The 27,533-nt window shown below is 34.3% G+C and overlaps 4 protein-coding genes and 1 long non-coding RNA gene across 16 annotated transcripts in view; 3 read left to right on the top strand and 2 right to left on the bottom strand.

Annotated features, from left to right (window-relative positions):
* Positions 1 to 3,609, top strand: part of LOC122633898 — a 49,228-nt gene extending 45,619 nt beyond the window's left edge. For 2 of the 3 annotated variants that reach the window (XR_006328218.1, XR_006328219.1), the window contains 8 exons: positions 71 to 165; positions 240 to 306; positions 385 to 725; positions 993 to 1,125; positions 1,226 to 1,480; positions 1,594 to 1,713; positions 1,924 to 2,212; positions 2,836 to 3,609. Coding sequence is in view for 1 of the 3 variants with exons in the window: in XM_043822353.1 (XP_043678288.1) it covers positions 71 to 165; positions 240 to 306; positions 385 to 725; positions 993 to 1,125; positions 1,226 to 1,480; positions 1,594 to 1,713; positions 1,924 to 2,109 (1,197 nt within the window). In the remaining 2 variants the exon portion in view is untranslated. Of the gene's footprint in view, positions 1 to 70; positions 166 to 239; positions 307 to 384; positions 726 to 992; positions 1,126 to 1,225; positions 1,481 to 1,593; positions 1,714 to 1,923 lie in introns of all 3 variants that reach the window. The other variant, XM_043822353.1, reaches the window with a different exon arrangement.
* LOC122633899 (synaptotagmin-5) overlaps positions 1 to 7,643 on the bottom strand; it is a 93,771-nt gene extending 86,128 nt beyond the window's left edge. For 2 of the 3 annotated variants that reach the window (XM_043822354.1, XM_043822357.1), the window contains exon 1: positions 4,945 to 5,252. The gene's annotated coding sequence lies outside the window, so the exon portion shown is untranslated. Of the gene's footprint in view, positions 1 to 4,944; positions 5,253 to 7,442 lie in introns of those variants that run through there. The other variant, XM_043822355.1, reaches the window with a different exon arrangement.
* Positions 7,644 to 8,173: 530 nt separating this feature from the next.
* LOC122633904 (vacuolar protein-sorting-associated protein 36) lies at positions 8,174 to 10,218 on the top strand. Of its 2 annotated transcripts, XR_006328223.1 has the most exons (7): positions 8,174 to 8,359; positions 8,419 to 8,614; positions 8,685 to 9,046; positions 9,103 to 9,267; positions 9,349 to 9,564; positions 9,648 to 10,062; positions 10,201 to 10,218. XR_006328223.1 is itself a non-coding variant. In XM_043822370.1 (6 exons), exons 1-6 carry the CDS (start codon positions 8,264 to 8,266, stop codon positions 9,819 to 9,821), a joined length of 1,209 nt encoding a protein of 402 aa, XP_043678305.1. In that variant the 5' UTR covers positions 8,174 to 8,263; the 3' UTR covers positions 9,822 to 10,159. The 2 variants fall into 2 exon arrangements, 1 of the variants encoding a protein (XP_043678305.1); XM_043822370.1 differs by lacking the exon at positions 10,201 to 10,218 and having other exon boundaries at positions 9,648 to 10,159.
* Positions 10,219 to 14,825: 4,607 nt separating this feature from the next.
* On the top strand, positions 14,826 to 26,971 carry LOC122633902. 4 transcript variants are annotated; one of them, XM_043822367.1, is made up of 9 exons: positions 15,645 to 15,704; positions 15,982 to 16,137; positions 16,955 to 17,124; positions 19,899 to 20,083; positions 20,719 to 20,957; positions 21,030 to 21,308; positions 24,925 to 25,276; positions 25,618 to 25,909; positions 26,288 to 26,971. In XM_043822367.1, exons 3-9 carry the CDS (start codon positions 16,963 to 16,965, stop codon positions 26,504 to 26,506), a joined length of 1,728 nt encoding a protein of 575 aa, XP_043678302.1. In that variant the 5' UTR covers positions 15,645 to 15,704; positions 15,982 to 16,137; positions 16,955 to 16,962; the 3' UTR covers positions 26,507 to 26,971. The 4 variants fall into 4 exon arrangements, with proteins under 4 accessions (XP_043678303.1, XP_043678302.1, XP_043678301.1 ...); XM_043822368.1 differs by lacking the exons at positions 15,645 to 15,704; positions 15,982 to 16,137 and adding an exon at positions 14,826 to 14,952; XM_043822366.1 differs by lacking the exon at positions 15,982 to 16,137 and having other exon boundaries at positions 15,651 to 15,704.
* Positions 16,228 to 20,814, bottom strand: LOC122633906. 4 transcript variants are annotated; one of them, XR_006328229.1, is made up of 6 exons: positions 20,674 to 20,814; positions 19,820 to 20,590; positions 19,585 to 19,688; positions 19,362 to 19,515; positions 17,077 to 17,177; positions 16,228 to 16,282 (listed from the first exon to the last, which is right to left on the bottom strand). It is a non-coding gene; the product is annotated as an uncharacterized LOC122633906 (long non-coding RNA). The 4 variants fall into 4 exon arrangements; XR_006328230.1 differs by lacking the exons at positions 16,228 to 16,282; positions 17,077 to 17,177 and adding an exon at positions 17,319 to 17,549 and having other exon boundaries at positions 19,283 to 19,515; XR_006328228.1 differs by lacking the exons at positions 16,228 to 16,282; positions 17,077 to 17,177 and having other exon boundaries at positions 18,925 to 19,515; positions 19,820 to 19,959; positions 20,041 to 20,590.
* Positions 26,972 to 27,533: the final 562 nt, after the last annotated feature.

The following is a 27,533-nucleotide window of genomic DNA, read 5'->3' as shown; positions in this document are numbered from 1 at the left end:
TATCGATAATTTATACGAGTTGGCAAAGAAATAATCGTTAATTTCTTTTCCTTCTTTCTTTTTTTACTAGGACATCTTCAATAGTTTAGAACAGAGAAGGAAGAGTATGGAGAGATTAAATGGTATCCACGAGTTTGTAGAACATGAAACTTCCGATACCCCAAGGTAAGCCCTTCAAACTGAATTCTAATTAATATTAAATCAAATGTTAAATACATGGATTTATAATGATCAAACAGGCGGCGAAATAGTCAAGAACTTTATGCAGCTTTGGAGGAAGTTCAACTCAAGAGAAGATTATCTCAGGTACTTTGAAAAATCTACGGGGAACAACAAATTAATAAAAAATTTTTTATTCTAACCTTGAACATTATTTCACGATAGCAAAGTCTCGAAGAAAATTACGTTACGAATTACACGATGAACGAGCACGGTGAATCGAATTCCGGAAGTCGTCGTGGTTCACAGGGACCTGAACCTGAACCTCCACCGGATGAATCTAATTTAAAAAGAGCAATAAGTTGCGAAAGTGTTTGTTCGGACACCAGTGTGGTATTGAACGATCTCGAGGAGGCACCTGTCGTGGGACTTGTTTGCGTTGGTCTAGAACACGAAAGATGGGGAGGACGTGGTACTGATGCTGAAGGAGATTTAGCAGTCAGTGTCCTTGAAGCTAGGGATCTCGTTGCGCCCGATGGTCGACCTGCGCAAGACACCTTCGCAAGGTTTGTCTTTTTTTTCTTTATAAATTTCTATCCGACAGTATGTAAAAACGATTTATAAATACGGATGAGCTGTTAAAAATGTATACAAAAAATTTAATCATAATGGATCGCCATTTATAAAAATTTATAAAAGTGATCCAATTTGTGAATAACGATCTAACAATATAAAAAACAAAAAAAAAAAGTAAAACGTAAGTATCGCCTAAAAGATATGTTAAAATTAAAGCCTAAATCATTAATATTTTTTTTCCTTTAAATACATTATAGAGTATGTCTATTGCCTGATAGACAAACCCACGTACAAACACGTTTGTACAGAGGTTCGCCATCGCCGAGTTATCAAGAAAAGTTTCTCTTTCCTTTGGACGGTGGTCCAGCTGGAAGAACGCTCTTGGTCGAGGTAATAAAACATGATAAATTAAAATAGTAATAATAATAATAAAAAAAAAAAAATACAAGAAATAAAGGAGTTATCTAATATTAATGATACATGGATTTAGGTGTTCTCCGACGAATCGAGTCTCGGTGGTGGCGCCTCGCTTATTGGTGAAGCTAGTTTAAGACTAGGTCCAGCGTTAAGACCACCTGCTACCACCTGGCTACCCTTAACAGGACCTGCCTTACCTACACCGCACTTGGGAGAGCTCATGTTCTCTCTGAGCTACTTGCCAACTGCGGAGAGGCTAACTTTGGTCGTAGTAAAAGCTAGAAACTTACGTGGTTCTAATACTATACCGGGTGATTTCTTTGTCAAGGTAATAAGCTCGAAAAAAAAAAAATAAGATAATAATATATCTGTAAAAAGGATCAAAATTAATTAGATACGTTGTTCTTTCTTTTTTTTTTTTTTTTCAATATTCTTGCAAAGGTTTACCTACTGCAACAAGGGAAAAAAATGCACAAGAAAAAGACGTCTGTGAAAAAGGGAGAGAAGAGTCCCATTTTCAACGAGGCGATAATATTTAGTGTACCAGCTCACGCTCTACAGGTCTAGTATATAATGACAATCAAAAATAAATGAATAATTAAAAATAATTAACTTTGAAAAAATAGTTCTTATACTTAATATTAATAATTAATAATCTTAATAATATTAATGATAATAATAATTCTCGTAATACATATAAGTCATTTATAAAGAATTAATAAAATATATTCTTTATGAAAATTATTCTTTTTCTTATCTTCTCTATTTCAGACAATTCAATTGAGACTGACAGTAGCAGAGGTACACAACGAGCAAACCACGACAAATGCAAAAGCTTATTCGGTCGGTCACGTTATTGTTGGTTCCACTTCAACTGGCAAAGCATTAGCACATTGGAGACAAATGTTAACAGCATTGAGACGTCCCATTGCTATGTGGCATCCATTGAGAAAATGAGATCAGCTGGATATTGGGAGAGAGGAGGAGAGTATACGATGGATATAAAGAAGGCAAAATTAATGGAACAAGAAGAAAAGAGAGAGAAATCGAACGCTAACAGGCAAGAGCATGAAGTGCACAAATCAATTAGAGTTATAATAATTAACATGACAACGTCCCAATGTTTATATATATATATATATATATATATATATATATATATAATCTTTTTAAACAGCAACGTTTCAAAAATATTCGAATACTTTTTGATAATTCAATTATCTCGAAAATTAATGACACAATTATTTGTAACGATAATAAGAAATAATATACTGTGCTTTTCCAAATTATTCTACAATATTATTTAAATTATTCGATCTGATGATCCTAATGAAATCGTACTGAAATGTTAACGATTAGATAAAAAAACAAATATGATACGCACGATATACGTTCTTCACGATAAATGAAAATGCTTTTCATTTTTAACATTATTACAATGAAATAATATTTAATATTCTTCGCGTATATCTTTTATATAGTATACATAATGTGATTGTTTCTCAAATTCACATGACCTTACGCTTCGTTCTAAGAAAACCAAAAGGTCGTCGAATATTTTGGTGTCCTACCTTTTAATGTAAACACGGTTCGAGTTTAGGTAAACTTTCTATCGAGCAAACTAAACTGTATACATACATACATAAGTTGATACAAAACGATTGAATAATCTGTTTAACGTAGGACTCAAGGCCATCGATACTCCCGTGACTCCCACTACTAATCGATCGAAATACGACCGACGGAGTGTCGCGAATATGCTACAAGAGAAAATAAACGAGAACATTTTAATTCGACTTGGTAAATGGAACGAGCGAACAATCAATATATTATAATAATACACCATTGTTTCTTTTCTTTGTTTCCTTGTTTCGTCCATTGTCAGGCACAAATCAACGTAGATTTTAATTAAATAAAAGCGAAGAGAAAAGAAGAAAGAAAAGAAAAAAGAAAATATACCTTGCGTAAATGAAAGATAACATTTTGGAGTCACTTTCAAAATTACACAACAAACAAACAAACAAACACACACACACACGTACACGACAGTTTATCTTTGCTCTCATATGTAAACATACATACACGTACGCACGTACACTCCTGAAAATAACATTACTACGAAATTCCTTTTATATGTTTATTTTTCTTTTTCTTCTCTTTCCTTCCCGTTTTGTTTTATTCCTTTGTGATTTTCTCCTCGTCCATTAGCAGCTAGTCCTAACTAAAATATTTTTTCATTCGCATGAATGACCTCGCGCGTCGAGCTCTAACCGTGCTTTACTACGAACAAAAAGAATTAAAAAAAACGAAACCTTTCGAATACGCGACGAGAATTTCAACTATTTTCAAACGAAACGTAACGTTGTCGTTGTTGTCCTATACCTGGACTGTTAATGTTTGTACAGAGTTTATCAGTAACGTGCTCTCGACGTGCAGGAGTATAAAAAAAGAAAAAGAGAAAAAAAAAAAAAAGAGAGAGAAATCATTGAAAGAAAAATTATTTTCCCTGAAAGTCCTGCAAATGAAAGGAAAAAAAAAAGAAAGAAGAAAAAAAAAAGAAAATTAATAAAAATATTACCAAAAAGAAAAAAAAAGAAAAAAAGAGGAAAAAATATACAAAAATATTCGACAATCGTGTTCGCTCCTTCGATCGTGCTCTCTCTCTCTCTCTCTCTCTCTCTCTCTCTCTCTCTCTCTCTTCCCCTCTCTTTCTCTCCCTCTCTCGCACGTATATACATATATATATATACATCATGACGCTCTACAATCAATTTCCTTTAAATCTTATCTTATATCGAGGATCCTAACTATATATCTATCTCTGCACTTGGCGTTTGTGACCGAATTATACCATCTCCTTCTCTCTCTCTCTCTCTCTTTCTCTCTCTCTCTCTCTCTCTCTCCTTCTCTCTATATATCTATCTATCTCTCTTTCTAAGAAACGTAATCTACCGATTGATCGTACGATTCCCATTGGAAGTTTTAACGATAAATTCGATCCTTGATCACGAAAAGATCGTTATCAACGAATCCAGATTTATTGTGGTCAACTGCCAAAGGGAATTTTGTTTCGTCTTCGTGAGTCGAACGATTTAGGTAGCCTTCTAAACACCTCATATATTCTATAGCCATATTCTATTACCTATAAATTTTGTACCTCTTCATACACAATAAACAAAAATGAAAAATAACGGAGAAGTGAAATATAATAAAATTTAAAACCTTCGTATACACACGTAATATATATACACATGCATCTGCATATATATATATATATAAATTATAGATACATTACGAGAAAATTTTACACTCTATACTATACACTTTTTGTCATAAAAGATCGAACTATTTGAAATTCATTCTTAAAATAACGAAAAAAGAAAAAAAAAGAAAATAAAAAAAAAAAAAACAGGATATAACACTTATTCAGGTTTTTTCTATCGCCAACTACTATGGGACTAAATATCGCTGAATTCTCATTAAAAGCTCCACTATTGTAATTAATTATAAACGATAAGGCATCTTATTGCGAACGATGTTTATCTCTGCGATTATATGTATGTATGTATGTACGTAAACAACGGCGAGCCACGAGAACGGTTCGAGAGAACGAACGTTTTTAAACAAAAGAAAAAAAGAAAAGAAAGATAATCGAGATTAATAGAAACAAAAAAAAAAAGAAAAAAAGAAAAAAAATATTATAACGAAGGGATCATAATTTTCGATGAAAAGGTACGACGAATAAACTAAAAAGGTAACGAGTATTAAAATATAATTGAGTTGATTACTAACTTGATATGTATCTGCTCGAGAAGTGTATCGAAACATGGACACAGGCTGAACGACCTCCACTCTTCTCTGCGACTCGAACACGACTATCTGAGATCAGCTGTTCGGGCCCGACGCTCCCCACCATAGGACCCGTCCCCACCCCACGACAGTTGCGCGAGCAGCGACTCGGCACGTACTACACTCTGCTGATACCGAAAGTTATATTATTAATAATTGAATGAGACTGAATGTTCTAATAACTTATTAACTTCATTAATACGGACTAAATACTGAACATATCTTTTGTTGAATTACTCTGTTTAAAAAAAAGAAATGCATCGGCACTCATTATTATTATTATAATTATAATTATTATTATTATATATATATATATATTATAATTATCATTATTATTATTAAATAAAATTGATTTTTTATCATGAAATGTTCATTAAGTGTATAAGTGTTTGTATAGATAAATATATATATTATATAAATATATATATCTAATTAAGTAATATTTAATGAGGGCTGACATATCGACTAGCAAAGGTATCTTCGAAAAATTGTGATCTTTTGAGTGTTAAATGGCTGCTCATAATGGGCTACATCAAACGAATCTTTCTTGTGGAATATTATAAATATATATGTGTATATATGTATATGTATATATACATATATATATGTATGTATATATATATTAAAACGATCACACATACATACGTTTCATCTGTGTATACATAAGGGGAGATAAATTATCATTTAACGCTGTTGTATATTGGCACAAAAATAATCTTTTATTCTTAATACCCATGTGTAAGATATTCATACGTACATATCTATACTTCTCTGCAAGTATATATATGCATGTATGAAGATACAGATTAAATTTACTGTTAAACTGACTATAGAACATGTATGCGGAAAGAAATTGCAAAGGAGATAATACTGGGGATAGCTTGCAACTTGTTTATCAGAATTTAGTTTTGTCAGAGGCTAGCTATAGTTCAAGTTAACTGAGAATAAAGGAAAGAATGATAAGTGATATGTAAGTTGAAGAAAGATGCGAGTACGAGGGGAAAGAATGAAAGGGAGTGTGTTAGAGAGAAAGAAAGGAAGAGAGATTAGAGAAAGAATGAAAAGAAGAGAGAATATGAGTGAGAGAAACAGCGAGAAAGGAAAATAGAGTGATGATGACAATAATAGTGCCAAGCGATTCGTACCCTAAATAATTGCATTTTAAATAGAGCAATATATAGTACTAGGTATTATATATTAAATAAATCAGTTATATATAAAAAATTATGCTTAGATATGCATTAGTTGCAATATTTTTGAGACTACCTCCTGATACTTGAGAAGTGATAACGCTCTTAAATTTGAATGCAATGCTATCATTTTATTGCATTTTAAAAAATATTTTTCAACTTGTCAATTTTAGTTATCCGTTAAAGATAATTTTTTCGTAAATACTGTAATCCACTTTGCTGGATTTTATACAAAAATAAAAGTGATCTATCTCTAAATAGTTTTGTACATCGATAAACACAATGCTTGTTATCGCTTTGATAGTTAAAATAATGGGACGAATCGCAACGCGTAGCTGTTGCATGGATGTATGACTCATACAAAGATACTATAAAGTTTAAATTGTTTTATATTTTTGTTACGCCTCTCTGTGATATAATAAGGGCACATTCACCTCACCCTGTATATGCATTAATCTTTGTATCTTATTGAATTAAGGTGAAACTTTTTGAAGAACAATCCTTGCCACGCCCTTCCTAATGTATTTTGGACTGTGCTCGTGCGTACCATCAAGATCAAAAGTATGAATGTATTCCCTAGTACGGTCTAAATACTTGACAAACTTTATAGATATCAAAGTTACTTGACAAAATCTTAAGGGAACCATTAAGTCTAGTCCAGCCTATAAATATAACTTTCTTTAATCGTACTTTATAAATAATATCAAAGAATATAAGTATTTACAAAGACAAGCAGTATATCTTGATGGATAAATGAATATTACCCCTTGTCATATTAGATAATTGCTATTGGCCTTAAAGTAAATATTATAATCATTCCATTTGGTACATACTCTTTTAATCCTTTTATATTAAATAGACATAATGGATCCCTTAAGTATTAACTAATGAGGTACGTTCGAGCTTGTGCTTGTGAAAAAATATGAAGTGTATCACTACACATTGTATTGTACTGTACTTAGTTATAAGAAATAATCTTAATACATTAAACTGTGAAAAGAAATATATTACGAAAGAAGACGTTAATCATTATACAGCGTGGATCATCATACACGCAGGGAATCATATACTATTAACTATACACGATCATTGTTAACCATGGTTGCGGTTCTATTTACACAGTTCGTTTACTGAATAAATTCAGAAAAAATATATTTGAACTAATGTGACTGGTACTATAAACTTTATAACTTTTATTAACCCGTAGAAATCGCTAAAAAAAAAAAAAAAAAACGAAAAATTTCAACTTACTCCATCGGGAAGCGACCTTCGAAATTGCTGCCAAATTTTCCTAATTCTCTTCATTTTACTTCTTCATTAATAGTCTTGAATGCACTTGAAAGTAAAACACTTCACTTAAACACTTTAACAAAGGAATACAACAAGAAATTACACATTTTACACGAAGAATGTTCGTCGTTATTCAAAAGACGTTAACGACGCACTAACTACAAGATATTTGAAAATCGAACCAATCACAGTTCACTTTTCATCATGTTCGTGATTCGCGAATTACATTACACAAGATGGCGTACTAGAAAAGTGTGCGAAAATTCAAAAACTAAAAAGGACTTAAAATCTATGTTTTTCCATCTTTCCAACCAAAATAAATGCTAGATAAAGAAAATAACATATTTTTAACATTGTCTGATGTATAATACTAATCAATAATAAATAAAATCAAGTTTATTAAATCTATTTAACAGTATATACGAGATTAATTAAGAATGTATCATTCGTGTGTACGATTTGGTAAGTATGAACGTTATCCTATGATCTGAGCAATAATTTTATAGCAAGATTCATGATTATTATAATGCATACCTCAAAAAAAATGTGATGCAGTCGAAAATCTCAAAAAGAGAATTAAACTTTATATATTTTTATAAATTTTCTTTGTCTAGCATACCCGCGTTGTATACGTTAAGAGATCAGTGTAACCAACAGAATATTTAAGCGACATCTATTCATAAAGAGATAATGTTTGTAAGCCTGGCTTGCACAAATAAATGTCAAAATATTAAAAAATTCGATATATGTATGCACTTTGAATATTCTTTCTTTCTTTTACAATGAATAGGTTTGAATATGCCAATCCTCGGCTTCTACCCAATGAACTGAACGTCAGACGAGATTTTGGTGTACGTTTGTATGATGGAGACGTTAAGGTATGTAAAAACACATAAAATCGTATTAGGATAATAATTAACCTATGTTTCATTGACAGACACAATTTGAAGGTGGACAATTGTATATTACGACTCACCGAGCACTTTGGGGAAGACCAGACGATATACCACGAGGTAACACTTGCCTCTCGTTACCTTTAAGATATGTAGTTTTTCACGAAGAGGAATCTCCAGGTCCATTTTCTTTTAGACGTAACAATAAAGTTATTTTACATCTCTCTGAACCGTCTCCTGGTAAGAAAGTAATAATTTATCGTAAATTTTATATCAAGTAAATTGATTTGATTAATTAATATGCTTTTAGATAAAATGCCTGGACCAGCAGAGAACAGTGCCTTTAATTATATTAAATTATCATTCAAAGAAGGTCTGGATTCAAATTTTATAATAGAATTAAGAGATGTACTTAGAAAAAGAACCTGGGAATCGGATCCTCCTATTCCTTATCAATTAACCGATATGAATATTCAAAGTTTGCGCGTTACACCTAAACCACTACCAGTGATAAAACCACGAACGGGTATCATAGGTATTGAAAGAAGTCTGCAAGAACAACAAAAGGCAACGGATGAGAGTATTTCTAAGGCATTCCAAGATCTTAAGAAGCTTATGGAAATGGCTAAAGATATGGTGACCATATCTAAAACCATCTCTGCAAAAATAAGGGTGACTTTCAATGATTACTTTATAAAGTCGACATTCATAATTCAAGAACATTGCAGGAGAGACAAGGAGACATCACGGAGGATGAGACTGTTAGATTTAAGTCTTATTTGATGAGTCTAGGTATCGATGATCCTGTAACGAGAGATGCTTACAAAAGTAGTAATGAATATTTTAAACAATTAGCTATGCAACTTGCACTTATTCTAGAAGAACCAATCAAGGTAAACCGCACTGTTGTTATTAACGATTGTAAATACCTTGTGGAAAACATAGATTGAAAATAATAATCAATATAATTTCAGGAAGTAGGTGGAATGATGACACTGACCGATGTTTATTGTCGTGTTAATCGAGCTAGAGGATTGGAACTTTTATCTCCGGAAGATTTATTAAACGCTAGCAGACAATTAGTATCTCTGAGCTTACCTATAGTGCTAAGGGTCTTTGACAGTGGCGTTATGGTTCTTCAAATTCGATCTCACGATGATCTTGCAGTTGCAGATTCTATAGCAGATTTAGTAAATATAATATCATCTATGTGATCTAAAAGTCTAATAAAATAAGACAATACCTTAATTATAATACTTTAAATCGATTATAGTTACAGGAAAGAGGTTCGATAACTGCGGAGGAACTTGCACGATCTGAAGGAATATCTGTATTATTAGCACGAGAAAGATTATTAGTTACTGAAAAACATGGAAGAGCTTGCAGGGACGATACGATAGAAGCATTAAGATTTTATCCAAACTTATTTTTAGAAGAAAACGCGTAACGCTTAACCAATTTTGTATTATCACTGGCATCATGGAATTATAAGGAAACGCAACCGCCTCTATTATTATTGATACTATTATTATTATTATTATTATTATTATCTTATTAAGTATTTGTATATTTCTCGTGCCTTTATAAGTCGTGCACAGTTAAGTCCAATGCAAAGATAAAAAAAAAAAAAGGAAAACAATTTCTATCGTCCTCGCAGCGTGTACAACGTAGCTTGTTGCAAAACGAAGGTATAATCATAAATGTTATATTAAAAGAAAAAAGAAAAAAAAAGAAAAAAGAAAAAGAGAAAAACAAATGATATAGAAATATATATAATTCAAATAATTTTTATGTTATTTTATATTTTAATCAATACGAAATTATAGAAATACTACACATTTTCGGCTTCTGATTCATTGGTATCCTATTTAATACTATGATAGAGAGAGAGAGAGAGAGAAACAGGAACTAACTACATGGCACGTATTAACGAGCGTCATGTAAACACATATACATATACAATAATGTAACCTTGATGAGATCGGCAAAATGTCAAGGCTAAAATGAAGTCTCTCTTTTCTTACTGAAATGTATAATTTATACATACGATAAAAAACAAGTGAATATAATTACATTGTTTAATAACTAAGAGTGCAAGTATTATTAATCTTCCAACATAGTCACACATGGACATGTGATCATTAAGGATTATTCTTTCTCTTTCTCTACTGGTGCCAATAATTAAAAAAAATAAGATTTTTCTTAACCAGTTAATTAGCATGTCGACTAATGTCATTCTATAAATATCATACTCTCCTACAGGTTTTCATATAAAAATAGAATCCATTAAAGTTTATATCTATTGCTATGGTTTATGCTAATTGCTTCATTATTCTTTTCTCTTATTCTACGTGATTAAAGAATTATTTTGTATATCTAATATTCATGGAAATTCTCTGCAAGAAAATTTCCGATGTCATTCGTTTCTTTGTAAATTATTATAAACAAAAAAAACGAGATAAGTGTGTGTGTGCGTGTGTGTGTGTATATATACATATGGTATCATAAATATTAAATATTAGAAACAGTAAAATGGTAATATGAAACGTATGATTAATCACGAATTAGTCCACATACGTAGTTTGTGGTTTGCAATTGGCAAAAGAAAACTCTTATCGGCCGCAAAACACCAATTGCAAGTACAAGTACATTGACTTTGAAAGTAAAAGTTACACACACATACACGCCATCGATAAATCTGATCGCTTCGACATTCTCACCAAATGTATATGCATATGCGTCTATACATATTCCTACACGTTTTCTTATTTCATTCGAATTACTATAGCATATACATATAATATTTGCTGAGTCGAGAGAGTATGGAGTTATAGTACTCGGATGCCATAGAACATTAATGTCTATGTTTTAGCGTTACATCATCATCTCGTGACTTTCTATATTCTCTTCGATATATAACCAAGCTAGAAAAAATTTCCTCGACATTTAATCACGTGAAAGGAATCTCTTTTTCTCTGTCTTGACACCCAGAATAAATTCGTATTAAATCTTATTTTACAAATTTAGATGAGTTGATGATGGCGAGGATTGAATTGAACAATCAAAAAAAAAAAAAAAAGAAAAAAAGAAGAAGAAGAAAAAAAGCATGATTGATAATCAAAGTTAGATAAAAACACTCATCTAACTAGTTACCTAGAACTTGCTAGTCATCGATGAACGATTAGAAACTATAGCCGATTTTAATCCACTATACTTCTATGAAAAAAAAATAAAAAATAAAATAAAATAAAAGAATAATAAAAAAATAGAAACTTTTACCGATGCGTGCTAACAAAATAGGTCTACGGCACGATTTCATTGAAGATTTTACTTTTTCTTTTCTTTTTTTTTTTTTTTTTGTTAAGTTCATCCAACAATAAGCTATCTAAATAGCTTTGACAAAGTTTCCGAAACAAATCTCTTCCTTTTGCTTGGGTAATTCTCTTTCACATGCTCTTCCTGTTTTCCCTGTCTTTTCTCGGGACATTGCACGGCGATTAGACTTTGCAAAAACGTTACGTGGAATTACGTAAAGTCATTTCCATGAGTTTCAGAGCGTATTGACTGTCTAATCGGGACGAACCGTTACTTTGATTAGTTTCCCACTTCCTTTGATATACACACAAGAGGACTGAGGAACCACCACACGTTTGCCTCATACAATTTTTTCTTTTTCTTCTTTTCTTTTTTTTTTTTGCATGACTTTAAGTTTCTTCTAGAGATCATAGAAAAACGCATAAAAGGTTTTTGCATATCTCTTTCAAACGATAATTACCAACCATAAATATGACTTAATTATAAAGTATTCTATACAAAAAAAAAAAACCATCTGGCTCATTTCCTAGAAATCTTTTTTTCATACAGAACGTATCATCAAGATGCAATTGCAAACCGTTAACTACTCTCGTTGCACGTATAAACACACGAATTTCCATGTGTACATTCGTTAATTAATTAAGTATCTAAGTATACGATGAATCGTGGGTAAGATCGGTAAAAAGAAAAAGACAAAAGGAGGAGAATAATAAAACAAACCATAACGATTATGCGATCGTTGAATTTCTTTGTTCAAGCTCGAAATAAATAATAAATAATTAATAAACCAATCGATCAAATAATCAATTAATTAATCGACGATTTCTAATGTAACGATATAGTGTATATCGTTTGTTTTTTTAAGTATACGAAAAAAGAAACTGGTAGATTCAGAAGAAGCATGTACGAATTCTCAACATTGTCGAACAATACTTAGCGCATCTGGTTAGCATTCGCGTTTTGTGACGGCAAAAGTTGTGCTCTCTACAGAGCACATGCAACCTGCTTTTGTGTATATAGTCCTGTACACAACGGGTGACTCTTGACGGATCAATGACGAAAATGAAATCTTTAATAAATGGAATGTTGACCTTTGACAGATGAAGAAATTGCAAAAGTCACGCGAGAGTGTTCTCTATAAATAGAAAAAGAAGGAAAAGAGTTAACGTGAGTTATATTTATGAATTATGTATGATCATTGAAAACAAGAAACTATGTTATGCGATGGTGTAAGCAAGTGGAAATGATCAATGTTGATCAGACTTCATGAAAGAAGGATAACAAGTAGAATTCGCTTTATTTGATCAGACTTTATCTTGCAAGATTGGAAATGAATCAAAGTAGAAATGGTCTGTTCTGATCGGACATTATCAAAGAGACGAACTCATGAATAGTAAAATAATTTCAACGTCTTTCGTTTATTCTAAAGATGAGAGAAACCAAAGAGAAAATCGTAAAAGCTCATGAATAAAATATATATGAAAGATGATCAAATAAGAAATTATCAATTACAAATAGTTGAAGTTTCAGTTGTTCATATTTATTAACGAGTACACCGGGTAGATACACCTGGCGTTGAGCTAACCGAGTTGAGTGGCATCTATATGTGTGCGTAGGTGGAGGGGAGAGAGTCCCTATCTCAGAAAATTCTGGTGGGAGAAGTGTAAGAAGGTGGTGAAGGAGTTGAAGTGAGATCGGTGAAGAAAGGTTTGCCTGAAGAGTAAGAAAGATCGACGGAGTTCTCCAAAAAGATAGAGAGAAAGAGAGAGAGAGAGAGAGAGACAAGGATCACGCGTTTAACCGCGTTCGCCGAGGGAATCGTTTGCTTCGGCCGTTCGTTGATACGAACCTTTTTCTACCTGCTCGTTTTAAGGTTTTCGCACATCAGCCTAACTTGATATATCAGCTGGCCATTGCTAAGCATTACGAAGCTACTGCTTGATTGAATTAAAAATTAAATTCAACTTTAGCTCTAATCATCATTATTCATCGTCATCGCTATCATCATCATTATCATTATCATCATCATAGTCGTCATCATCATCATCATCATTATCATCATAGTAGTCCATTAGGTTTCTGAAAAACAATAATAATGACAGGAAACTTCAGTTATCTCACATACTTCTCGATTTAAAGTAAGAAGCATCAGACGAAAAGACAAGGCTGCCATTTGGTTGTAGCAAGAGAGTAATGGTGTTTAAATGCCAATCCGGTAACACGCTCGACACACTCTCTGCTTGACTTTCGTTGGACCAGTCAGAGTAGCGATTGGATCCAGTGTGCGAAGGCCTTTACAACGAGCGACGTCCTCTTGCCAAGCTAGCAGTAGTGATGGTGGTGGTGGAATTGGTAGTGGTATGGTGGTAGCGGGGAAGGAAGGTTGAAAGGTACCAGGTAGGGAGCAGTTGGTTGGTGAGCCATCTAAAAGAGGGGAAAGAGGTGAATGAGAAAGAGAAGGATAGTAGTAGAAGGATAGAAGGAATAGGATGGATGGATGGAGAAGAGCAAGTGGGTCTTTTTCATGGAGTGGGGAGTACAGCGAGTAAGAAAGAAAGGGATAGATGAACATGAAGAGGAACAAGTCTGGATCTTGTATCTCTTTCTAATGACAAAGAGAAGGAAAAAGGGAGGGAGAGAGGGTTGGAGAAACGAAAGAGAGAAAAAGACAGAGAACGATGAACATCAGCTTTCCTTCCTCTTTCTTTTCAGAGTAAAGAGAGGGATATGGTGAATAAAAAGAGAGAGAGAGATACACAAGTGCAACATCACTTTTTCTTCCTCTCTCTTTTTAGAGTGGGGAGTAGTATAGTGAATAAGAAGGACAGATAGACTGACTCTCTTTTGTCTCTTTCTGATGAAGAAAGGGGTCTGAGGGAATGCAATGAAAGAAAGAAAGAAGGAGAGGGATAGAGAAGGTACCTGGAAAGGCGAGAGAGCTTCGGACTACTCGAATTCAGGACAGAATCCATCCAAAGGCGCCGGTTGGAACTCGACCGGTCTCCTTCTCTCTCTCTTTCACGTGCTACGACGTCGATCAAGAACCGATCGTGGCGAAGGTGTGGCGAAGTCAAGAGAAAAAGAGAGAGAAAGAGAAGAGTAGTAGGAGTTAGAGAAGGAGGAGGAGGAGGAGGAGGAAGAGGAGGAGGATTCAACAGTGAGTGAGGTACCGAAAGGAGAGGAGGAAGCCGTCGTGGCCGTTGCTGCTGTTGCTCTTCAGTCGAGAGACTCGTGTTTCGTGTCCTCCGTTTTACGCGTTACGCGTTAGTATAGTTCATCTTTGGTGTCTGACAGTCGATAGAAATAATTATTTTTTCTGAAAAAAATCAAAAGAAAGTAAGAAAGAAAGAAAGAAAGAAAGAAAAATGAGTGTGTGAGAGAGAAAAAAAATTAGAAAGAGAATAAAAGGAGAACGATATCACCTGGACATTGTCTTTCTCCTTCTTTGAAAATCATATAAATTTTGATCGGACTTGAAAGTTTCACCATTTTCAAACGGCCCTGCTGTTCCTACCGTTCCTGCTGTTATTGCTGCTATTGCTGATTCGAAGCAAGTTGGCAAACCAACGTGGAAAAGTAGTCAGAACTGTGCAGCTGTCAGACGAGACTACTCTCGAGTTCTCTATCCGTCTCTGTCTTTCTTACTTGCTCGATTCTCCCCACCCCTCCCACTCCAGGTTCACCATCTCACTCTCTCTCTCTCTCTCTCTCTCTTGCTCTTTCTCTTTCTCTCTCTTTTTACTCCCATACCATAGGATGGTGCTCGTACGTAGCTCGTAAACCTCAGACGCCGTGCTCACGTTTAGTTTAGACTCGCTTATACCGTAAGGACGGCCTTACACACGGTTTTCGCGAGGTGCATCGTGCGCAGAGACCAGTTGTTCTTTCTCTTTCTCTTTCTCTTTTCTACGTATATACCTACACGTTTTTGTGAGTGCAAGAAAACAGAGAGGGAGAGAGAGAGAGAGAGAGAGAGAGAGAGAGAGAAGGTGCATTTGTACGATCATTTATTAAGGTGAGTCTAGATCGAAGTGTTCGGTGAAGGCTAACGAGACGATCAGGACGAGTCTTTCTTTTTTTTCTCTCTCTTTGACTGTGGCATTCGTTGAAATCACCACGTCTTCATATTCTCTTCAATCTTTTGTTTTTCTTTCCTCGATAGTGATAAACCAGTTGATTTTGGAATATAGAATCCTTGATATTTGATCCAGAGAAAATTGATCTTCTTTTTCTTTTTCTTTCGTGTTCATCGTCGTTATACTAAAAAAGAAATAATTTTGGTGTCTTGATAGTGAGAATCGATTCAAGCGCAAGATGGATAACGTGTCCCGTGGAAACGGGTTTAAGCGTGAAAGTAATCGAGGAAGCAGTTGAAGAGAAAGAAAGAGAGGGAAGGTAGATGTTAGACGGGTAACAGCAACAGCAACTCAACAGCGTGTTGAGACCCGGTAAAAGCTTCATTTTGCTCAAAAATCTTCTTCTCCGTGTTAACTTCTTTCTTTCTCTCTTTCTTTTTTTCTTTCTTTCTTTCTTTCTTTCTTTCTTTCTTTTTTCCTTTTCTTATTTTCATCGTCCTCTTGCTGTTCGTTCTATCTGGAGCGAATAAAATCGAATTAGTAGTGGAACGTTACCAATCGAGAGATCGAGCTAAGTTGAACACAATGGTATTGCATTGTCATTCGTTCCAGAGGATAATCTTTCCAACGAAATAACTCGTGATTTCTCGAATTCTGAATTAAAATGTATCAGTAGTTAAAACATCGTATACGATCAGACATCGTTATGTTCATTGACACTAACTCCTTTCAAAAGCTTTTTTATTTTTTCTGTTTGAAACAATTAATATATGAATAATATCTACTTAAAAACAATCCGATCGAGCTAACGTTACACTAACTTCTAATCGAAGTGTTTTCAAATTCTTCAAAAAAGAATTAACAGAAATGAACGTTCGTTGCGAAAAGAATCTAATCTAATTTGGATCCTAACATCCAATGAAATTCTTGAAAAAATGATTAGAAAGAGTATAATCGAATTATACGATGAAAATCCGAATCGAAGATCCTTTGTCAAATCTCTTTAAAAAATCTTTTGAAAGAATGAAAGATTTGTATCTTTCTAAATGTTTAGAAAGCATGAAGTTTGCATAAAATGTTTAGAAAGAATTTAATCGAGTTAAAGAAAGAAGAAAGATGTTTTTGACGAAGGAAGAAATATTTTCTTTCTTTTTTTTTTTTTGTTTCTATCTTGTTCCGGTGAGATCAGTGCGAGTAATGGCCTTACGTCTGAGGGGTAGCAAGGATGTCAAGAAGAGCTCGTACTACGTTTGGTATCTTGGTGCGAGGGAGGCCAAGGGTGTGGACGCGATGCCCGGTGCCATAGCTTACCTGCTCGAACGAGAACGACTTCAAGAACCTTTCAAGGTCACTTTACAGGTGAGAGCTACCATTTCGAGATCCGGTTTTGGCGCCTACCGTCCGAAAATATTCTAAAACATGACGTTTGTTTATCGATACGACATAAGTCCTATAAAGTTTCTACATCTATTTGTACGATTTCCTTTTATGTTTGTATCCTCTGTTTTTTCTTTCTTTTCTTTTTCTCAGAGAAAGTTAGATACGAAGTATCATAAAATTCCTTTTTTTACGACTGCTGATCCTAAAAAACCGGATACTCCTCGAAATTACCATGTTATTTTTCAACAAAAACGAATTATAGTCGAGATATTCTCAAATTGATACGAGGGATGAAATTAGAAATGAAGATAGGATAGAATGTCGACTAAAAATAATCCAATCTCAGCTTTATCCCTATCTTCTTGTCTCTTTTTCTTTTTTCCTTAGATCAGAAACGAATCTACCTAAAATATTCAAATTTAATATAGAGTGGGATGAAATTGGAAATTAGATATAAATGGAGAGGGGGAGAGAGAGAGAGAGAGAGAGAGATAGAGAAATGATTCTATTCCCAGAAGTAACATTCTTACTGTATTCCTTTGCTTTTTCATCGAAAACAAATCTACTCGAATGTAGTTTCTCTACTTAATATTGATAAGAAGATGAAATTAAAAATGGAAATTAAGAAAAAAGTTAATCCTCCGTTGACTTCATTTCTATCACGAGTTTCGTTCATAAAACAGAAAATTTATGGAAGTTGGAGATCGTTTATAAAAAGGATTTAAGTTCTAATGCTCACACGTAGAAAGAATTCATTTGAATCTAATCAAGAATCTAATTATTTTCTATGGAGTTTTTGAGAAGAAACTTAAAACAACGTTTTCTATGGAATTTTTCAGAAGAAGCTTAAAACAATCAAAAGCCTATTATATTTCTTTGAAAAACAAAATTTTCCCATATTTTTAGAGATTTAAAAACCGATAAAAAATTATAATTATCTAATCTAATGATTTAATCTATCTGTAAAACGTCATAGAAACGTGGGAAGGACCTTGCCACTCGGCTAACACCTACATGAATATTTTATGCGAATGAATTATGAAGAATTAATATATAACGAATTCATTGACCCGAATCTTCATACGACGAATGAAACGAGGCGCCTTCGATATGGGAAAGAGAAACGGCATGCGAAATTCTTTCTTTCTTTCTTTCATTCTTAGTCTCTTTCCAGCGAAGAGTTACGAGTTAACGCGGGCGATTTGAAATCATCGTAATCCTCTAAGAAAGGCAAAGAAACGTGTAAAACGTGTGAAGAATGAAGAACAACTTAAACGAATCGAGTTTTATAACAGCGATTAATTTTAGATATTAAATGAAATGTAATAATGCAGCTGTATCAATTATATTGACTAAATTAAAACAAGAGGCAGAGAGAAAGAGAGAGAGAGGGGGGGAGGGAGAGAGATAGATAATATTAATAAATTTATGATCATGAAAATGATCTAATTTTAAATCATATCTTGTTCAATTAGTTTCAATTACTTAGTAGATGGGTTTAGAAAACGAAGTAAAGATAAATTGAATCTCTGTAATTCTTTAATCGGGCCAGTCTTGTAATAAAACTGACATGATTATTCTAAATTTTGTTTGGGACAAATCCGTGAAATGCGAAACGTGTTGCGCGGTACGTGTCGCGGAAAAGAAAAGAATGAGATCATTATTATTATTATTATTATTATTATTATTATTATTATTATTATTATTATTATTATTATTATTATTATTATTATTATTATTATTATTATTGTGAAATAATAGCGGCGAGTGATCCGCCTAATTATTGTGCAAGTGTAATTACAAGCCTGTCATAAAGAGAAAGTCTTAAAAACATTGTCGAATAAGATGGAGGAGGGTCATATTATGCGCTAGAATTTACCTAAATCGGCAAAGCAATGACAATGTTATCACGATGATAATATGGATAGGCTTGTTAATTGCTTAGGTTGTTTGCTTTAAGTAGTCGAAGAATGTGCTAAGATGACGCCTTCTTTCTGAACGTGTTCTTTTCTCTAGTTATTTCTCTCTCTCTCTCTCTCTCTCTCTCTCTCTCTCTCTCTCTCTCTCTCTCTCTCTCTCTCTTTTGGCCTTTTAAACGAGGATCGCACGTAATCGTCGAGCGAGATGTAGTAATTACGTCGTTCGCGTTTCCGCTATCGTGAACAATGGCACGCGTGTCACCGTAAGAAACAAAACGTAAGAGAGACTAGTCTTACGAGATTTTCATGTTTTGTCTCTAGCCGAGATAAGTATAATTATTTGATGATCCATGCTTTGTGTCGATGGATGTTGAATCATTCTTATTTAAATGCCATCCTGTATAGATTATATTTTGATTATAATAATAATCAAACATCTGACGAGAGACACCTAGAAAAAATCATTTTAGATTATTACGTTTAAATATAAAATGAAATGTCAAATAAGATTAACACACACCTGTTTCATCCTAGAAAATAACATTTGAACGTACGCATGTCTATTGATATACCACAGAGAGCTATATCTTTATCGTAATTACAATCAAACGACTGATTAGACATCTAAAAGAAATTATTCTATATTATTAGGTTCATAATAGAAGCAAAGATGAAATAAGATTAACACACTTATATCATCCTAGGAATAACGTTAGAACGTATACGTGTCTATCTTTGATCAAATCGATAGATACCTCGATTACAAGTTATTTTTATCGTTCTAACATGCCTGGTAACGATGTTTCTCGATTAAGATTTTATTCTTGTCGACAGGTGAGCAGCAAGGGCCTAAAGATCATTCAAACTGTTCATCCTGGAGGTTCTACTAGATCAGCTGTAAAACATTTGGTACCAGGTCATGCTGTATTGGCTGCTGTTCAACGAGAAGATATCGTAGCAGCGACTTTGCTCTTACCAAATCCTGCCACTAACAATCCAGTCCATGTTCATGCATACAGGTTTTAATTTTTTTTCTATTTTCTTTTATCATATTAATTATTTTTTCACGTATCTGATTATGTAGCTTTTCCTCGGCCTTCGCTCGGCTATGACTTCGTTATCACACTTTCATCTCATTTATTATCATATTCATTTCTTCCTTTCTTTTTTTTTCTTATTTTCTTTTTTTTTAATCTTTGATCTGCGTGATAATAAATTTTGTTTCTCTTCATTTTCTGCTTTTTTCTTTTTACCTTTTTTTTTTTAGTATTATTAATATGAAGGATAAGAAGAAGGTTCGTTCTCCAAAGATGGAGGTTGATTCGTTCATCAGCTCGATCTTATGGATTATAGGTCGTCATCTTACTTAATTATCCTTCTTCTTCGTATAACGAGCTGTTAACGTATTTTTCATTATATCTTGACGACGAGGAATCCACCTACTCTCTCATATTCTCACGGATTAAGTTTCAAAAGATCAAAAGCCTTCGGTTTCTCCGAGATAAACATGATTTGTTATGGAAAACCTGGCCCAGTTTATGAATTCTAATTACCATTTGATTTACAATTATGAGATTTCATTATAATATTAATAATAATAATAATATACCATTCAACGCACGAGTCCCGTTATCGAAACTTTCCGTTCGATCAGATGCGACTCGGTCGAGACAGCTGAATTGTTGGGTGGACAACTGAAGGCATTGGCGTCGCAAACGGATAATTTAGCAAGAGTATCCTCTGGTGAAGGTAGAATCCGAAGTAATTTGGGTAGCGATGGCCGAAGTACGAGAGAATCCGAGTCTTCCGAAGGTAGTGGAGAACTCAAACATGATCCTATCCAAACCACAACGATCTACGAGTCATTGGCAGCCGAGTTGAGAGCCAAATTGGGTAAGAAGCCAATGAAACTTGAATAAACGAAGAAGAAAGCAAGTAACAATGATGTCATCTTTCTTTCACTAGGTCGTGGAAATTCAGGAGACAACGATGTTGGACCTATACTGTTACCACCACGTGACTACGACACAGTTCACAGGCATCGTGGTAATTTAGCAGGTATCGAATTTAGGCGTTGCTTGAATCAGACCATAGTGGGTGGTAGCACAGCTGTTGATCGAGGTGGTACAAGGAGTGCAGCTAGCAGTGGAATTGGATCGGACAGTGCGGCTACTCCTCCACCGTATCAGTCTCATCATCCTTTAGGTCCAAGACCTTCGAGACCTTCGAGAGATTCCTCTTCCGGTAAGCAAACAACTCTCCAAGTTGATTTCGAAAGTCTCTCTCTCTCTCTCTCTCTCTCTCTCTCTCTCTCTGTCACTTGTGGTTCTACTAGCCGGTAAGAACGATTTCTACGGAAATCCAGGCCTCTCTGCTTCGATGGTTCAATGCACTCTTGTGAATACACTTATGCGGTCGTAACTCTAGCGTGTTTAGAATATACTCATGGAAAGTCGTCAATTGGATCGATCGATCGATCCAACGAACGCATCGTAACATAGAGAGGATAATCATGATGGCTACCGTGGTTAGATCTTGCTAAAAGGAAAGTGAAAGTTTCTTCTTTTCTCTCTCTCCCTCTTTCTTCTTTTATTACTTCTTTTTGCGGATCACCAATAGGAAATTGACTAGAATCCATACAACAATTTTTATAATTAATGCATGGGAATGGTATGAGAGAGTTTATAAGATCAAACAAGCTTTCAGACTTGCAACTTGTCTTCAACTTTTTATCACTTTTCTTAATCGTGACTTGAACTTCGATTTAACATTTTCTTTTTTCTTATTGTCATTGAGTTTGTCATTTTTGTCTTCGTCATTAGTGTTATTATTACTGCAACAAGTTCTTGAATTTTCAAGTTTCTCTTTTTCGAAAATGTCGAACGTCGTTAGAATGAGGAATTCAAGTTGAAAAGACAGAAATTTGGACGCTTTCTATTCGCTCGGCAGGTGTGTCCGCACGAATCTTATCGGCTCTCGTAGAAAACCGGGCAGAAGCGAGTCGACCCCCTAACCCAATTTCTTTAGCCACCTCGAAAATCCGATGGTGTGTCGAGCACTTACATGCTTGATATTTTTTTATTCTCTGATATTCTTCTTCTTCTTCTTCCTCTTCTTTCGAATCGGCATTCTAACGGAAATGAACGGTGCGATATCCTTTTCAGTTTTAACGCGACGTGTCTAGAAAATTGATAAGTTTATTATAATTCAAGTTCTAATGAAAAAAATAAGAAACGAATCGAATCGTTCCTGTTAATTAATGATTCTGAATAATGAAAACGAGTAATATAGATATGAACGAGATGAAAATTAAAAGAGACGGACGATTTCCTTTTCTCTTTCTTTTCTTTTTCAAACACGTTTTTTAACGGACGACTGACCTATATCGCTTCGATGATAAAGAGAAAAAAAGGTAAAAAAAAGAGCACTTAACATCGGATATACCTCGGTGTTTAAGTATGTACGTGTGATGGAGCGAGATGAAAAGAAAAAGAAGGAGAGAGAGAGAGAGAGAGAGAGAGAGCACCACCAAGCTTGGGCACCTGTTACAGTGGAAGGTGTACCGTTAGGACGTCGTGTCAGCGACAGGTACCAGCCTACGGGCACATGTATCTCGATTCCAGGGCTTTTACTCGACCGCAAAAACCAACCAGCTTTGGATTGACTCGTGCTATCGATTATACTACAGACGTCACATGTTAAATCTCCGAAACTTATCCTATCTATATTTCATTGACGTTCACATATCTCTTAATTCCTTTTTATTGACCTGAAACATATGTTCATCCTTAATCCACGCTTGAATATGACGATAAAAAGATTCAACAAATTATTCAACACGTATCTATCTTTTTTTTACCTGTTTTGATTGTGAACGTTCAAGGTCATTGTTTGATTCCACTCATGATGAGATTTCTGGGTTTCTCGTTAATGAGATCCGATCATGGAAAATATTCAAAGAAATCTCTCATTGTTAATCTCGTTTGTTCGTTAAGTCCATTATGTTAAATTTCATTCATAATAAGATTTCTGGATTTCTAGGGAGTAATGAAATATGTTCAAAGGATTTTTCAATATTTTGCCGGATTGTTTCTGAACTTTTAGTTGACCTCATCATTTTTTCTATGTCTCTTTCTCTTTTTTTTTTTTATGATAAAAATTGCTCTCTTTTTCAATTGATGTCGATCAGAGCTTTCCAATGTCAACTATTCTTCTTTTCTCTCCTATTAATTGAATACAAATCATGATTCTAGATCAGTATACTCGACTGGTATACTTCTCGACTCGCATAAATTATACAGGCAATTTGCGTACGTATCGGTGGATACGTAATAGGTAAGTCGCGTGAAACCATCGTTGCCTAGATTCCATGCGAGGAATTGTCCCGCTCAGAAGGCACCTCGATTAAATTATTACGTCGCACGGAGGTAGCTCGCCGTGAAATCGATTCCGCATTACTATTCCAGTACCGTTCTTCTCCTTCGAAAGAGAAACACTTGCTCATGTATTGCTTGCAAAAAAGTTAAGGAATAAATTAAGAATAAGAAAAAAAAAAAAAAGAAAAAGAAAGAAATGTAATCCTTATTACGGCAGATTAATTATAAAAAAGAAAAGAAAATATATTTACTAAAATAATTACGTCAGAGCAATGATGAATTATTTTCATTATTTCTGATTAGATCAATTTTTAATAACGTTTGCTTTTCCTTCCTTTTTCCTTTCCTTTCACTACACTTATGTATATATACCTGTAACAAATCATTCTAGTTAATTCAAAGAAAGGAATGTAAATTAAATTTATATAAAGCCAAGATGAAAACATACAACACTTATCCTAGTTTCATCCTGATATTGAGAAGATGTTAGTCAATCGACTCAACAACCTTTAACACTAAGAACTTAGTACGGTAACGGCACTCCAACTCTTTCTGTCTTTCTCCTTCTCTCTTTTTCTCTCTTTCTTTCTTTCTCTATGCTAGAGATTATTGCGCAAAAGAGTGGTTTTGAGGTGCGTTCGAGAGAAAGACGAGACGGTATGAAGAAAGAAGCGAGGTCGTTGGCAGACGATGATAGTAATGACCAGAAGAGAAGACGATTACGATACATCTAACGATGAGGACTACGACGACGATGAGGACAACGTCGACGACAAGGATGACGACGATGACGATGACGACGATGATAATGATGATGATGATAATGATGATGGTGAAGATCATAATAACTATGATACACTATCCTTTCCTATAATGTTGACCAGGACTAATGTGGAATCCAAGAAAATTCGTACGTAAATCGAGCTCGTGGGAGGCCAAACATGAAGTTCCGCATTCTCGGCCCATAGCCTGAGGCTTTCTTTAGCCTTCTTCGTGTCTTATTGAGAAACTCGAAGAAGAAGAAGAAGAAGAAGAAGAAGAAGAAGAAGAAGAAGAAGAAGCAGAAGATGAAGAAGAAGAAAAAGAAGAAAAAGAAGAAGAAGAAGAAGAAGACATCGTCGTCTTTACTCTCTCTCTCTCTCTCTCTCTCTCTCTCTCTCTCTTCATTCCCTGTACTTTAAATCTCTTCGTGACCTCTCTCGAATTCTTCTCTACAGAATTCTGCACGACCGATTTGCCTTGACTCGCGTTTTCTCGAGTCACCTTACTGACCGAGATGCTAGAGATTTTATCTAGGAACGTTTATATCATGCCTCTTCTCGATGTGTATGTGTACCCAAAGAGTTTCTAATACCTCAGAGGAAAGATTCGTTTACGATCTTTTCACCTTACTTTTTCTTCATCTTTCCACAGGTTGACCTCAAACGTTCAAGTCGTTGTTTTACTGTTACAGGAGGAATATATTGATATTAATTATTTTCCAGACGACGATTGGGGTGCTGGTACAGAGGAAAGTCATTATTTCCCGGACGTGGAGACGACTGGTTCGAGCTTGACACTACCAAGGCTACCTAGAAGTCCAGAAAGACATCCAATTCAGCAACAACCAACGAGAGGCGTCTCACCAGGTTGTAATAGGAATCGTAGGGCGCCAGAACTGAGACAAAGATCTCCGAGTCCTCAATATCAGCCAAAAGTAAATCCCGGAGAAGTGACAAGTCCAAGAGAGAGGTTCCAAGATGCTAAAGAAATGTTCAGGGCCATGGAGAGGGAAGCTATTGCAAGACCAGTCCTCTCAAGGCAGAGAGAGTCCGATGGTCATCATCATGTCCACAGGTAAAATTCCTACGATAATAAATAACAACATATTTATATTCAACTTGATGTTGATCGAAGGAAAGTAAGATTTTAAAAGTAAACTGGCCTGGTGAAAGGTCGCCGTTTCTCCAGGACAAACCAGATTCCCTTGGAAACGGGTTGATTTAAGTCTTCTTAGGTAAAAGTTCTTGAGATGTGTCACGTAGTCATTTTCATTCTCATCGTATTTGGTTTGGTTTAGTTTTCCCCTCTTGATTCTCCTCTGACATTTCTAAACTTCTACACATCTAAGTCAGAGATTTCTCTTACCTCTGAATCATGATCCAACTGGTAATTATTTTTCCTATTTGATCTTATAGGGTGGAATCATCCAGACAAGTTCACGAGGATCGATCTATTCGTTCTCATCAAACTAACGTGAACTCATTGCCTGCGCACGATCATCAACAGATCAGACGAAGTCATACTGAGCTTGACCGAGAGAATGAACTTGCTTACCGAGCGAGACCAAGACCTAGAACTCATCATTATGGAATAGAACAACCGTCTGAATCGGAAACTACCACTAGGCCACGGCCAAGAAGCTTTTATGAAAATCCAGTTGTTGGGAGAGAGTTTCGCGATCAAAGGAATTCTATCGATCCTCGAGAAGTGAGAGAGTTCTTTCTAATCTTTTTCATTTTCATCTGAAAAACAAAACAATTGGTATTAGGCAATGATCGAGACAATGATGATCCAATTGTTTTATAATCTATGATATAATTATAAGTATCTATGAAAAAAAAAAAAAAAAAGAGGTCATAGAATTAGAAAATAGATGAAATTATTAAATGAAAGTCTACATTTTCATTAGTTCGTTAAAAAAAATATATATGTGTTATTATTATCATCTAGTCATCATCAATGATTGAACTTAAATGAAAAAAATCGAAAATCGAAAATCATTGTTATTGTTAATTAAATTGACTTACATATATGCATGCATACTTGCACCGTAAATATTAATTAATTTTTGATTAATCCTTTCAGTCACGAGACTTTCGAGATCGAGCATACACACGAGAATTACGTGAAAAAGTTCGTGCAAGGGCAACGACTTATCAGGAATTATCAGAACATGAGAGATATCCTGGACTCGATCGTGAAAGTGCCAGACCACCATTAGAAATTGTCCCGACACCCGGTAGATATCGTCACAGCTATGCAGAGCCACCCAGACTTGGATTAGCTGCGTTACATCCTTACTGACAAAGTCGATTAACATTAACGATCGTTAATTAACGATGTCTTTTTTTTCTCTACTTTATCGATTGATCGATCGATCGATCGATCAGCACGTTGAAGATTTTGTTTTTGTTTTTGATCGTTCCTTCTACATTTAAAAGATGAAAAGATTTTACATTTATTCTGATCTATAAACAAATGAAAAATTGTTAATCGTTATGTTCTTTTGAAATAACGAAGTTAAATAACACAGGATCTTGAATAGAAAAGATCGAATTAAAATATTTTTATGACGATCAAGCGTTATCCTCGTTATATCAAATGAGGAAGCTCTCGTTAATGAGAGATCATTGTTGATAATTAACGTGAACTACAGATACGTATTATATTGTTATGCGCCAGATGCCAGACTAACGATAATAATAATAATAACAGCAAACTGTAATAACGACAATAACAGTAACAATAATAATTTTAATAACAAGTGAATTTGCTCTCTTCGATTTTCTCCTTTTTATTCTGATTTCAAGCGCTTCGATAAATTTATTTATTCGATGAAGAAATCATTGGATAATTCTTCTCACGAAATATAAAGAGAAAGAGAGAGAAAGAGTTTCAAAATTTACGTGGATAAATATTCTTAAGAAGAAATCCAAAACATTGGTCGAAATAAATATTTAATGTCGACTACTTTCTCTACGAAATTCTTCTTACTTTCGCATGTTTTTGGTGCACGAATTGACGCGATGCATTTTAACGTGATCTCTCCATGATAATAAAACTATTTTAAAGGAAAAAGAATAATTTATTTTAATGTATTTGAACAGTGAATGCGATCAAATTATAATGACCAGTAAATAGAGAATCGTGTTCGTTCGGTGAAAATAATTTGTTTGAAAACTTTTTAAAGTTTAATAAAAAAGTTATGAAACAACGAATGAAATTAATTGGAAATAATTAATTCAACAGACTCGATTTCTCTGAATTCTAAGAAACATCAGAGGTCCCTATGGCTAACGATTAGATAATTAACTATGTCAAGAATTTTCCT

Source organism: Vespula pensylvanica, chromosome 13 (genome assembly GCF_014466175.1).
Source record: "Vespula pensylvanica isolate Volc-1 chromosome 13, ASM1446617v1, whole genome shotgun sequence".
Taxonomy (NCBI): Eukaryota; Metazoa; Arthropoda; class Insecta; order Hymenoptera; family Vespidae; genus Vespula; species Vespula pensylvanica.
Note: the sequence above shows the minus strand (reverse complement) of the source record. Positions and strands in the feature narration are given on the sequence as shown.

Excerpts from the sequence above, each read along its gene's own strand:
- LOC122633904 (XM_043822370.1), top strand. The coding sequence starts at position 8,264 with ATGAATAGGTTTGAATATGCCAATCCTCGGCTTCTACCCAATGAACTG. Across the intron at positions 9,047-9,102 it reads CCATCTCTGCAAAAATAAGG|GAGAGACAAGGAGACATCAC; the intron begins GTGACTTTCAAT and ends AGAACATTGCAG. Across the intron at positions 9,268-9,348 it reads TTCTAGAAGAACCAATCAAG|GAAGTAGGTGGAATGATGAC; the intron begins GTAAACCGCACT and ends ATATAATTTCAG.
- LOC122633902 (XM_043822368.1), top strand. The coding sequence starts at position 16,963 with ATGGCCTTACGTCTGAGGGGTAGCAAGGATGTCAAGAAGAGCTCGTAC. Across the intron at positions 17,125-19,898 it reads CTTTCAAGGTCACTTTACAG|GTGAGCAGCAAGGGCCTAAA; the intron begins GTGAGAGCTACC and ends TCTTGTCGACAG. Across the intron at positions 20,958-21,029 it reads CGAGTTGAGAGCCAAATTGG|GTCGTGGAAATTCAGGAGAC; the intron begins GTAAGAAGCCAA and ends TTCTTTCACTAG.